Here is a 14,332-nt window from a genome sequence, read left to right as displayed (position 1 = left end):
TTCCTTCCTCGTGGAAGTTTTTCCTATACCAGATCGTGTTTCAGATATTATTGCACGAGAATGTGGGATCCTTTTTTCCCCTTCTCCAATTTTTAGGAAGATGTTTCCTATTGCTGATTCTATTAAGGAATCTTGGCAGATGGTTCCTAAGGTGGAGGGAGCAGTTTCCACTCTGACCAAGAGGACCACTATTCCTATTGAGGACAGCTGTTCCTTTAAAGATCCTATGGATAAGATGTTGGAAGCTTTGCTTAAAAAGATTTATGTACACCAGGGCTATCAATGGCAACCGGCTGCATGTATTGCTACGGTTACTGGTGTGGCGGAATATTGGTTTGATGCATTGTCTGATTCTATTCAGCAAGATACTCCTCTTGAAGAAATTCAAGATAGAATTAAGGCTTTGAAGTTGGCTAATTCATTTATTGCAGATGCTTCTCTACAGGTCATTAAGTTGGGAGCTAAAATTTCTGGTTTTGCCATTTTAGCTCGCAGAGCTTTATGGTTAAAATCCTGGTCTGCAGATGTGTCCTCTAAGTCTAAGCTTTTACTTCTCTGGTAAATCTTCCTCTAAGCAGGAACAGTCCAAGCCATCTTGAAAGTCAAATCAGTCTTGGAATAAGGGGAAGCAGTCCAGGAAGCCTGTTGCTGACTCAAAATCAGCATGAAAGGTCTGCCCCGATCTGGGAATGGATCTTGTGGGGGGCAGACTCTTTCTTCGCTCAAGTTTGGGTTCGAGATGTTCAGGATCCCTGGGTGGTAGATATCGTGTTCCAGGGTTACAAACTGGAGATCAAGAATTTTCCTCCCAGAGGCAGGTTTCTTCTTTCCAGGTTATCTGTAAACCAGATAAAAGGAGAGGCATTCTTACGTTGTGTTCAGAATCTTTCCGACATGGGAGTGATAGTTCCTGTTCAGGAACAGGGTCTGGGTTTTTATTCCAATCTCTTCGTCGTTCCCAAAAAGGAGGGAATTTTCAGACCTATTTTAGATCTCGTGTGTAAACAAGTTTCTCAGGGTTCCGTCTTTCAAGAAACTATTCCTTCCATTCTTCCTTTGGTTCAGGAAGGTCAGTTCATGACCACAGTGGATCTAAAGGATGCGTATCTGCATATTCCCATTCACAGGGATCATCACAGGTTCCTAAGATTTGCATTTCTAGACAAACATTATCAGTTTGTAGCTCTTCCTTTTGGTCTGGCAACAGCTCCCAGAATTTTTTCAAAGGTGCTGGGAGCATTGTTGGCGGTACTTCAATTGAAGGGTGTTGCAGTGGCTCCTTATCTGGGCGACATTCTAGTTCAGGCTCCATCTTTTCAACTAGCAAACTCCCACACGGAGTTGTTGTGGTTTTTTCTTTGTTTTCTTGTCACCTTCCCATGGTTGGAAGGTGAATTTAGGAAAAAGTTCCTTAATTTTGGCTACAAGAGTGGTATTTTTGGGGACCATTATAGATTCTCTAGAGGTGAAAATTTTTCTGACAGAAGAAAGAAAGTCAAAGATTTTCAATAAGTGTCTTGCTCTTCAGTCCCTTCCTCGGCCGTCAGTGGCTCAGTGCATGGAGGTTATTGGTCTGATGGTTTCAATCATGGACATCATTCCGTTTGCTCGGTTCCATCTCAGACCTTTGCAGTTATTCTTGCTCAGGCAGTGGAATGGGGATTATGCGGATCTATCTGCAAAGATTGTTCTAGATCAGATGTCCTGAGATTCTCTTCCATGGTGGTTGTCTCAGGATCTTCTCTCTCAGGGAACTTGCTTTCGCAGACCTGCCTGGATGATTGTAACCACAGATGCCAGTTTGCTGGGCTGGAGTGCTGTCTGGGGTTCATTAAGGGCTCAGGGTCTATGGACTCGGGAGGAGTCGGTTCTTCCAATAATTGTTTTGGAACTGAGAGCAATTTTCAATGCTCTTCTAGCCTGGCCTCAGCTAGCTTCAACCCAGTTTATCAGGTTTCAGTCGGACAACATAACGTCAGTGACTTACATCAATCATTAGGGAAGAACTCAAAGTTCCTTGGCCATGACAGAGGTAGCCAAGATTATTCAGTGGGTGGAGATTCACAACTGTTGCCTGTCTGCTATCCATATTCCAGGGGTGGACAATTGGGAAGTGGATTTTCTGAGCAGACAGACTTTTAATCCGGGGGAATTGGAACTTCATCCAGAGGTATTTTCCAGCTTGATTCTCAGTTGGGGGCAGTCGGAGTTAGATCTCATGGCATCTTATCAGAATGCCAAGCTCCCGAGGTACGGATCGAGGTCAAAGGATCATCAGGCTGTTCTGATAGATGCTCTGGCAGTTCCTTGGACTTTCAGTCTGGCATATGTGTTCCCTCCGTTTGCTCTTCTGCCTCGGGTCAAACAAGAGAGGGCATTGGTGATTCTCATTGCTCCGGTGTGGCCTCGCAGAATCTGGTTTAGAGAACTGGTGGAGATGTCTTCCTTTCCACCTTGGTGTCTTCCGTTAAGGAAAGACCTGCTTCTGCAGGGTCCCTGACTTCATCCAAATCTCGTTTCTCTGAAGCTGTCTGCTTGGAGATTGAACGCTTGATTCTTTCTAAGTGTGGTTTTTCTGAGTCAGTCATTGAGACTATGATTCAGGCTCATAAGCCTGTGACTAGGAAGATTTATTATAAGATTTGGCATAAATATTTGTATTGGTGTGAATCCAAAGGCTACTCGATTCCTAGGATTTTGTCTTTTCTCCAGGAGGGTTTGGAGAAAGGTTTATCTGCTAGTACTCTGAAGGGTCAAATTTCTGCTTTATCTATTTTATTGCACAAGCGCCTGGCGGATGTGCCAGATGTTCATTCTTTTTGTCAGGTCTTGGCTAGAATTCGGCCTGTGTTTAAGTCTACTACTCCACCTTGGAGTCTTAATTTGGTTCTTAGAGTCCTTCAACAGGCTCTGTTTGAACCTATGCATTCTTTGGATATTAAGATGTTATCTTGGAAGGTTTTGTTTCTGGTGGCTATTTCTTCGGCTCTAAGAGTTTCGGAGCTTTCAGCCTTACAGTATGAATCGCCTTTTCTTATTTTTCACTCTGATAAGGTAGTTCTGCGTACTGCCTTGGGTTTTCTTCCCAAGGTTGTTTCTGATGAGATTGTTGTTCTTTCTTTGTGTCCTAATCCTTCTTCTCATAAGGAGCGTTTGTTGCACAACCTGGATGTGGTTCGTGCATTGAAATATTATTTGCAGGCGACTAAGGATTTTCGCCAGTCTTCTTCTTTATTTGTTGCCTTTTCTGGGAAGCGTAAGGGTAAGAAAGCTACGGCTACTTCTCTTTCTTGTTGGTTGAGGAGTGTTATACGCTTGACATATGAGACAGCTGGTCAGCAGCCTCCCGAGAGAATCACGGATCATTCCATGAGGGCTGATTCATCCTCTTGGGCTTTCAAAAATGGAGCTTCGTAGATCAGCTTTGCAAGGCTGCGACTTGGTCATCTTTGCATACTTTTTCTAAATTTTACAAATGTTATACTTTTGCTTCAGCAGAGCCTTCTTTTGGGAGAGGGGTTCTTCAAGCAGTGGTGCCTTCTGTTTAGGTTAACTGTCTTGTCCCTCCCTTATCATTCGTGTCCTCTAGCTTGGGTATTGGTTCCCAACAGTAATTAAGATGATCCGTGGACTCACTGTGTCATTAGAAAGAAAACATAATTTATTCTTACCTGATAAATTTATTTATTTCTTGACACAATGAGTCCACGGCCCACCCTGTTTTTCAGACAGTTTGCTTTTCTATAAACTTCAGGCACCTTAGATTACTTCCTTTCTCCTTTCCCTTTGGTCGAATGACTGGGGATTGAGGGTAGGGGGAGTGGTATTTAACAGCTTTTGATGTGGTGCTCTTTGCCTCCTCCTGCTGGTCATGAGTGACATTCCCAACAGTAATTAAGATGATCCGTGGACTCACCGTGTCAATAAATAAATAAATTTATCAGGTAAGAATAAATTATGTGGTTGTTTTTTTTCTTCAAACATGGACAAAATCAGTATATAAACAAATTGCCACGTAAAAAAAAGTGTGTTGAGCAATGCTCAGAATACATTAAAGCTATTGTTTGTTAATTTAGGATAGTAGAAAAATGCTCTGTGTAAAAAATTAAATATGGCTTTAAGGGACAGTCTACTCCAGAATTGTTATTGTTTAACCCCTTAGTAACCACAGCAGTTTTCAATTTTCTGACCGTTAAGGACCAGGGCTATTTTTACATTTCTGCGATGTTTGTGTTTAGCTGTAATTTTCCTCTTACTCATTTACCCACATATATTATATACCGTTTTTCGCGCTATTAAATTGACTTTCTAAAGATACCATTATTTTCATCATATCTTATAATTTACTTTTAAAAAAAAAAAAAATAGATATGATGAAAAATTGAAAAAAACACACTTTTTTTCTAACTTTGACCCCCAAAATCTGTTACACATCTACAACCACCAAAAAACACCCATGCTAAATAGTTTAGAAATACCCAATGTTTACATATTATTTGCTTTTTTTGCAAGGTATAGGGCAATAAGTACACATAGCACTTGGCTATTTCCAAACCATTTTGTTTTTAAAATTAGCGATAGTTACATTGATAGTTACACTGATATCTGTCAGGAATCCCTGAATAACCCTTGACATGTATATATTTTTTAAAAGAAGACAACCTAAAGTATAAAACTTAGGGCATTTTGACTCTTTCCATGCAACCATTTTACCGCCAATCTATGCCAAATTTTAATAAAACAAAAAAGTGGTGATTTTTTTACACACATAGCAATTTAAGAATACATGTACTTAGAAATTTAAGGGTTACTGCCAAATAACACCTCAATATGTGTTCAGCAACATTTCCTGAGTACAGTGATACCACCCATGTGTGTGTCAGGTTCTCTGGGGGATAAAATGCCTTATTGTTAAGGGGCGCATTCCAGTTTTCCAACTTGGAATTTTGACATCTGTCATCATGTACCCATTTTCTATTTGGGACATTTTTTTAAGCCGTCCAATGTTATTTACCCCCATCAAACCATATATTTTTGAACAGTAGACACCCTAGGGTATTTGAAAAGCTGGTATTTTAACACTTTCCATGCACTAATTATACCACCAGTCTTTGTCAAACTTTTGGGTAGTCATTTTTTGTGTTATTTTTCACACACATTGTACTTTAGGCATGGATTCTCAGATCGATTCTCAGCTCCTGTTATGTGTTACTGCCAGCAACATCTCCTGAGTACAATGATATAACCTATGCATGGGTTTGTTGGCTTGTTTGGGGGGTGCAATGCCAAACTTCTGACACGTTTGTGATATTTTTTCCCATCTTCTTTTTGGGGGCCTTTTTACATGCCCCAATTTATTTGCTTTCCATGAATCTGCATATATTTGAAAAGTTGACACCCCAATGTGTTTTGTATGGAGTGTTTTGATGCCTTTAATTCAACTATTTTAGCCAAAAAAATTGGAAAAAGTGTATGGTAGTAATTTTTCAATTTTCTTTTTTACACACATTTCTTTTTGACTATGATTTAGGAGAGATTGTTGTAAGTTATTGCAAGAAAACACTCCAGGTTGTTTTCTGCAAGACCCCCTGAGTACACCCATGCCCCCCATGCATAGGTTTGACAGGGGTTTTGGTAAAATACTGCACCAATTTAACTTATAAAAAAATAGAACAGTGAAATGTAAAAATCTGGCACAGTAAAAGTGCTGCTCTCTCCCATTACCACCCGGGGAGCAGGTGCATCTTGGTACAAAATCCCTGAAATAAACTGGAGCTGAAACTGTAAAAAAGTCGGGGGTTTGCTTTTTTGAACAACAAAAAAGCATTGTGGGTTGCAATCTGCATTAAGTAAATTGCAACCTTTTTGTACCAGGCCTTGTCTTCCGCATAATTAGGTAGGGCTGCAGCAGCTGATCTGCCAGATCAACCCCACCCATATGCCGGTTATAAGCCTTGATGCACATTGGCTTCCTTATGCTCTCAGCTCTGCCACGTACAGAGACCTCCACAGTTTTCTCATTGTGGATGGTGGTAAGAAGGTATACATCCTTCTTGTCTCTGTACTTAACTGCCAACAGCTCCTCTTGGCACAGAGCTGAGGTCTCCCCCCTTCGTAGCCGGGTGTGTGCAAGTTGTCCTGGGAAACCTGCGTGGTTCTTTCGAATTGAACCGCAAGCTGCTGTATTAAAACAAATACAGTAGCTTGAAAAAAAGGACACTGGTATTGAAATTGGCTAGATACAAGTGGTACCCTTTGTTCATCAGGGGTAATATCAGGTCCCAGACAATCTTGCCAGTGGTTCCCATATGTTCTGGGCAACCTGGAGGGACAAGGTGGATATCCTTTCCCTCATATACCCGGAAGGCCTGAGTATACTCAGATTCGCTCTTACAGAGCTTATACTCCTTTACTTCATACCTGGAGCGCTTGGAAGGAATATACTGCTTGAATCCCAGCCTTCCCTTATACTTCATCAGGGATTCATCCATGCATATATTCCTTCAAGGTGTATAAGCCTCTGCAAACCTGGTGCAAAGTGGGTAATCGGGGCGGATTTTATACAGCCTGTCAAACTGGGGATTCTCCCTAGGGGGGCACAGGCTGTTGTCGCTGAAGTGCATGAAATGTAGAATCATTTCATACCTCTTCCTCGATATACACTGGGAGAAAATGGGGGTAGAGCAAATGGGGTTACTGCTCCAGTAGGAGCGGATGGAGGGTTTCTTTATTATGCCCATCAGCATAGTCAATACCCACAATTTTTTTTAATTCTGGCATACTGATGGGGGGCCCATTGCTGCTTTGCCAAATATGAGTCAGGCTTTGCAGCAAAAAAGTGCGGTTGTGCAAGAGCCAGTGATTTATAGTGATCACTGGCAAGCTAGGGGTTAATGGCTCTGAAAAGAGCCTTTGGGTCTCACAAAAAATTACTAAAAAAAAATTAACCCCTAAAAAAATGCACAGAGCAAAAAAGTGCTGTTGTGCAAGAGCCAGTGATTTATAGTGATCACTGGCAAGCTAGGGGTTAATGGCTCTGAAAAGAACCTTTGGGTCTCGCAATTTTTAAACTAATATAACTAAAACTCTCTCTTTCTAAACACAGATTTCTCTCTCTCTCCCACAAAACAAAAGTGAGGAGAGGGAGGGAGTTCCACACTGGTCAGTGTCAAAATTTACAAATATTGACATGATCAGACAAATGGGATTTTTTATTATTATAAATTTAATTATAGGGGCAAGCTCAGATTGGATGACCCCAGCCTGCCCCCATGATGAGGCAGGATAGGGAAACCCCCAGAAGCCCCATGATGCACTGCACACCACATTCTTTGAAGCCACATGGGGGACGGGGGACTATATGGGGTTTTATTATAATACAAATAAGAATATATATATTTTTTTATTATATAATATTTTACTTAGTGCCTCAACCCACCGAGGCACTCAGCACACTGTCAGAGCATCAAAAGCCTGCCCGATGGCTTCTGATGCTCTGCTTGACTGCCGGGCTCCACGTGGAGTGAAACCGGAAGTGATTGATCATAACAGAGCCAGTCAGGAACAGTATTGCAGTATGCCTCAACATCGAGGCATCACTGCAATACTGTTTGAGCAGGTGGAAGCAATCTCAATCGCTTCCAGCGTTTAGATTACCCGAGGACGTGTCAGGCACGTACTTGGTCCTTAACTGTATTTTTTTGTAGGACGTGCCTGACACGTCCTTGGTGGCCAAGGGGTTAAAAAGATAGATAATCCCTTTATTACCCATTACCCAGTTTTGCATAACCAATACGGTTATATTAATACACTTTTTACCTCTGTGATTACCTTGTATCTAAGTCTCTGCAGACTGCCCCCTGCAGACTTGCATTTTAGCCAATCATTGCCTTCTCATAAGTAACTCCACGGCGTGAGCACAATGCTATCTATATGGCTCACATGAACGAACGCCCTCTAGCTGTGAAAAACTGTCAAATGGATTGAGAAAAGAGGCGGCGTTCAAGGACTAGAAATTATCATAGGAGCCTACCTAGGTTTAGCTTTCAACTAAGAATACCAAGAGAACAAAGCAAATTTGATGATAAAAGTAAATTGCAAAGTTGTTTAAAATTGCATGCCCTATCTGAATCATGAAAGTTTTATTTTGACTAGACTGTCTCTTTAAGTGTGACTTAATAGAAATCATAGCTTTTTGGTTTCACTGTCCCATATTTAATTAAAACTGAGAATGATATATGAAGCCAAATATGTTTTAATCCTTAAATTAATCTAGTGTTAATAGATAAATCTCCACAGTGGGTTTTTTTTTTTCAGAATTCTAAGAATTGAAAACTGTTTAAATGTTTTCAGTCTCTGGAATTTATTTTGACTCTGTGGAACCCCAGGACACATATTCCATGTAGCTAGAAACAAAGTTGCATACTACAGAGCAATATTTTGTGTAAACAAACATTTCACTATTTGTTTTGAATATAATATGATCATATAGTATTTTGGTAAATTTTTGAATCCTGCATTGAAATTAAATAACTGTTTCATTTAATGTTAAAGCAAAACATTTATTAACCAAATCTGTGTGGCAGTAGATTATGTTTGCGCAAATGGTGTAAATAATCTATAAAAAAAAAAATACATGAGCAAATCTATTTAAATATATGTATTTATTTACTTTATTTAAACATAAAAAGATTAAGGGCCAGATTCCGAGTGGATCACAAACGTTTGCGCACAAGCCCTATCGGTTAACTGTTTTGCGAAACAAAAAAAGTGTCACAAAACATCATAAATACATTACAAAGTAAAGTTACACTGTTAATAACACTATCTAATAAAAATAAACAAAAAAAAGTATTGCACAAAAAAAGTTATAAGGGCTCAAAGATATGAGATCTCAGGTGTTAGGAAAAAATGGCTGCCAAAGGCTTCAACATTGAGATACGAATATGCATGTCTAAAGATGTACAGCATATGTGCAGTATGTATGTATATACATATGTCTATATGTGTCCATATGTATTTATATGTGTATATATTTAATTACCAACATATATACACATATAAACACATAAATATGTACACATATATATATATATATATATATATATATATACATTTATAGAAGTGCATTAGAGCCCTTTGCAGTTAAGTAGATGAAAAAACATATTTATGCAATATTAATATTTAATAAAGGTTTTAACTATGTATTTACTGTACATATTTCACACTCCAATGTTCTGCACATAACAGAATATATTATATGTATTTATAAATAGATATTCCTATATATATCTGTGTATATCTATACCTATATATAAACATGTACTGTATATATAGGTATAGATATATATTGTCCCAATGTACCATAAAATATATATTGAAATATGTATTTATGAATAAATAAAACATATATGTGTAGGACATTGGAATGTGAAATATTCATATTTTCATGTTGGGTTAGCGCACATGTGATCGGGTTTGGGCACGAATGGTGTTTTTTTCTTCTTTTTTTCCTCTCAATTCACTCCTATGGGGGAATATGTGAAAGCTCACCTGATATTCTAAGTTCGCCTTTCTGTGCGCATCGGGTTAGCGCAAGTGAGATAACTTTTTACTTTCGACTCGTAATAGCGCAACCCGACACGCACATAAATTTTACTTCTAGCGCTATAGAGAAATCACTAAATAGCGCTCCAGTTGTCTAGTCATTTATCGGTTATCAGTAGCATTTTTTCAAGCAAGTTTTATTTAAAGAACTTGCACAAAATTACAATGGTATAATTTAAGCAAACAATGAAAAAATATTTCAGGAGAAATGCATTAATAAATATACTATGTATATGTTTATTGTGCTGATAAAAAATATTTATTAGGGACTGTTTGTAGCAATATTAATTCATGAAAATGTCCATATTTCTAATTGTGTTTAATGTTGTTTTAACATTTTCCCCTCAGTCTTATCCAGCTATCATCCCTAAATACTCTCATTTCATTGGAAGAACTAGACATAAGTAGCAACTGTTTATCAGGTAAGTTGTAATAAAAGTTTTAGATCTGGGATATTTTCTGCAAATTGACTGAAGGTGTCAAGCAATTCTCTTGTTCTGCAGTAACTTACACATTAATGTCGCAGTGCCAACCAATGTTAATTTAGCAAATTATCTTGTTTATGAAATCGGCATCTCCAAACAAACTGCTTGCAGTGTCAAGTAACCATTGCATTCAAATTAGTATGTCTTAATCTGATGTTATTTTATTCAGAACATTTTCTATTTTGTTTACATTTTTAGCATAAGTTAAATAAAAACTTGGGTTTAATATCCATTGAAACATTGTATGGACAAATGTTTAATCTCATGATAAGGCATTGCAATGAAGCAAGTAAATAATCCCATGACACAAAGTAGCACATAGGTAAAATAAAGTGACCTACACTTGCCTTTTAGTGTCCTTTGCTGTCACTGGAAGATTTACCAGTTTTACAAATGAATGTCTTTCTTGACATTTTACCCCACAAAAAAACCTTCACTCACCCACTAGCACATTATTTGGAGTGGATAATATCAGCAATGACTTCAGAAGAAAGCATTACATGGTGTTACACTGCTGTGATCATTACTGAATGATTTTGTTTAGATCACGGTGTAAAGTTGCACTGGAACTAAGAATGGTCTAAATGAAAAAAAAAAATCTATAGCAGCAATGAAAAAAAACTAAATTGTGATATCGTACTAACCAATCAGTTATACACTTATACGTGTGTGTGTGTATATATATATATGTTTACTTTTTAGTTTTTTTACACAGCATTTCTGGGCAACTAAGTGTAAAGACCCAGAGATTGATGTTGATCACATATACTTTATCTGGGGCGTAGTATTCAGATTGAATACAACTTAATTTTTTTTTATTTTTACTACTGCTATTTGTGTAATTGATTAACCTAATTAATACAAGATCATGGTTTGTGTTTTAAATCCCTGTTACATTTATTACAATTGTTTGTTATGGTTTATGATATTTTTGTCACTTTTATTTATTGAGTTTTATGGAAAAGATTTATATTGTATATTATTGTATTAACGATATAGTATCTGTCTCCAAGCTAAATATATAAAGTTAAAAATTGTTCTAACCATTTTGAATATTTAGGTTGTACTCTTGCTTTATAGACATGGCACTATTTGTTTAACAATCACATTTGTGCTTTCAGATTTGCAGAGTATTCTTTTGTGGCTTGAAGGCTGTAGAAATGTAAGAAGCCTATCACTGAGCAAGAATCCATGTCTACAGGAGTGTAACTGGAGGCAAGTCATTGTTTTAACTTTATTAATGTGAAGAATATAGAAGTATGGATTCTACGTTTTCCAGAGAAAAGTAAATAAGCTATAGGTGCTATAGTTTCCATTAACGTTAAGTGATTTTATTTGTTTAATGTGATTGATTTTTGTGAGGACCTGGTTATCTTAAATTTGCCGGCTTAGAGAAAAATATTATGCTGAACCGTGCATTGTAATCACTCAGTTCTCTTAAAAGTCTCAGCAAGAGATCTGATGCCTCCCATAGAAAGTTAAGAATCTATCTGGAATGGAGAATCGTGCAGGGAGGGCAAATGTAATACAGCAATTCCAGTACTGAAAAATATAAGCACACTTGAAAAAAGATCCCATCAGAGTGCATAATAGCGTTTTTAGTTCATTTATATTTTGTATCAGAGTACATTGTATTTTAAATTACTGCACAGTGTGTTTTGTGTGTAGTGATTCGTGTCATGTTCAATGCTTTTGGGAATATAATCACCTGAAAATTATTTTTGAGGGGAAGTTGATTGGTCATGGACAGGCCATTTTGCTGATAGGATTTTTTTTTTTAAAGCCTATGAAAATCTGCTGTTTTCAGAAATAGAATAGTCTTTATGTCATATTATTTTACATCATTAGATAGTTGTAACTTTTTTATTTTTAATCACAAGGAAGCAGTTTTGAAGTATGGAACAATTTAATAACAATAGAACCCTTGAGTAGTTTTTGAATAGTCACCAGTATGAGCCTTTCTTTGTTGGTCATCCAAAAATAGATGGTTTCTCAATTTATACAAAGAAAAAAAGCCTGATTCGTGACTTTGCTGTTGATGTAATAAATCCCCAAAAATGAGAAACACCCCTGGTTTCATGGTTTTCATCCCCGTCTTAATGAAAATTAAAAACTTAAACTCTTCACTCCCCACTTCGCTGCAAAAAATATGACCGAACCTTCTAACACATCTCATTTTTTAAATCTAGTATTGTTAAAAGCAACTTCATATACTTAAAGAATTTAGTCTACATCGTCAAAATATTGCTACTTTAAACTGCTACATTTGATGCACATTTGTTAAGCCGTTTTACAGTTACAAGCTTTTAAAAATGACCGCTTAACATGGAATGCTCAGTCAAACTTAAATTATGGTTTAACAGTGTCAAAGTCAATTAACTGTGTTTTACAAGTCTGGTATGTTAATTGTAAAGTGTTAATTGACCATAAGATAATTGCATCATCAGTTAAAAAATAAGCACCACTTTCTACCAGCAGATGTCACTGCAATCTTCTATTTATAATGTGCTTAGCAGTTTCCATTTTTTTACTTATTTGCCAACATGATAAAGCTAGTATTTATTTTAGTAAGGAATGAGTGTTAATATTACTAATATTTTTAAATTGAGTATTGTAAAATTGTCAAAAAGGTTATCTCTGTAGGGTGGCTACCACACAGTAGTACTAGCTCCTAAACCTCCAAACAGATTTATGCACAAGATAGAGGTTTAAAGCTTCTGACAAGACTTTATTCAACATAGCCAACCATGAACCTTTTCTTTCAAAAGAAATAAAACACGTTTGAGATTGTAATATAAACTTTGCAATACACTATTATTTATTTGACCCACTTTTTGTGTAATTTAACACTGGAATTGTGGGTTTTCCAGTTCTGAGAACCAAAAGTATACACTACAGACTTCACAAGCCTATCCCTGCCACATATAAGCCCCTAACTGGCCTCACCAGAAGTAATGTGATGAGGAACTTATGAACATTTTGCTTACAGAATAGCAGTGGTATGCGTCTTAAAAGGACACTGAACCCAATTTTTTTCTTTCTTGATTCAGATAGAGCATGCAATTTTAAGCAACTTTCTAATTTACTCCTATTATCAATTTTCTTCATTCTCTTGCTATCTTTATTTGAAAAAGAAGGCATCTAAGCTAATGAGCCAGACAATTTTTGGATCAAAACCCTGGACAACACTTGTTTATTGGTGGGTGAATTTATCCACCAGTCAGCAAGTACAACCAAGGTTGTTCACCAAAAATGGGCCAGCATCTAAACCTATATTATTGCTTTTGAAATAAAAATATAATATAAAAAAAATATAATATATAATATAAAAATATACCAAGAGAATGAAGAGAATTTGATAATAGGAGTAAATTAGAAAGTTGCTTAAAACGGCATGCTCTATCTAAATCACAAAAGAAAAAAATTGGGTTCAGTGTCCCTTTAAGTAACAAGGGACTGGGGGGAGTAAGCCTGTAAAAAACATTTGGAGCAAACAATTTTTGCATTCACATTCAGCTGATATGATAATTCAGGTCATATGAGCTATGCAACTAATGTGTCATACTAAGCAATCAGCAATCTAAGACCAGAAACTGAAGTAACTTACAGGTAGTTCATGAGACAGTTACATGTTAATAGCTTACAAGAGGATAAGGAATCGTTTACATTGCCAATGAATGGCACAAAAGCATAGTGGTCAAAAATTACACATGAAGCTGCAGCCATTAAACTGGTCACCTCCTAACAATATCTCAAGTGTGCAATGTGCAGCTTGCATGCGCCAAAATGTACTTCCCTGTGGGAGCTGCTACACCATAATAATTACAGGCTTGTGAGGGCTAATAGTGTAGGGGGTATACATTTAGGAACGGGGGGGTGTAGGGGCGTTTAGATTGTGCGTGAATGTAATAATGCAGTATTGCAGTGAATTTGGAGAAGCCCCTTGGTATTTGAACATTGCTGTGGGGGGGGGGGGGGGAACCCATAGTGGTGCCCTTTTTGTGCATATGCATATTGTGCATATTGCTCAAACACTGTTATGGCTTTTGGTAATGGGGTCACAGGTTTTTGCATGTTGGAGTGAAATAAAAAGAAAAGCTTATTTACAATCAAAGTGATCTGAAAGCACAAATTAAACTTTGATGGTTCAGACAAGGACCTTAAACAATAAAGACATTTTATAAGCATAGTATTGAGGTTATACTATACCTCCCTCTAGCCATGGGAGCTGCCATGTTGAA

The 14,332-nt window shown here is 37.3% G+C and overlaps 1 protein-coding gene across 1 annotated transcript in view; it reads left to right on the top strand.

Annotated features, from left to right (window-relative positions):
- The window catches only part of LRRIQ1 (leucine rich repeats and IQ motif containing 1), a 725,247-nt gene that overhangs the window by 150,894 nt on the left and 560,021 nt on the right, over positions 1–14,332 (top strand). The window contains exons 12-13 of the mRNA XM_053716929.1: positions 9,955–10,028; positions 11,213–11,306. Of these exons, the coding sequence (XP_053572904.1) occupies positions 9,955–10,028; positions 11,213–11,306 (168 nt within the window). The remainder of the gene's footprint in view (positions 1–9,954; positions 10,029–11,212; positions 11,307–14,332) is intronic.

Source organism: Bombina bombina, chromosome 6 (genome assembly GCF_027579735.1).
Source record: "Bombina bombina isolate aBomBom1 chromosome 6, aBomBom1.pri, whole genome shotgun sequence".
In the NCBI taxonomy this organism is placed as follows: Eukaryota; Metazoa; Chordata; class Amphibia; order Anura; family Bombinatoridae; genus Bombina; species Bombina bombina.
Note: the sequence above shows the minus strand (reverse complement) of the source record. Positions and strands in the feature narration are given on the sequence as shown.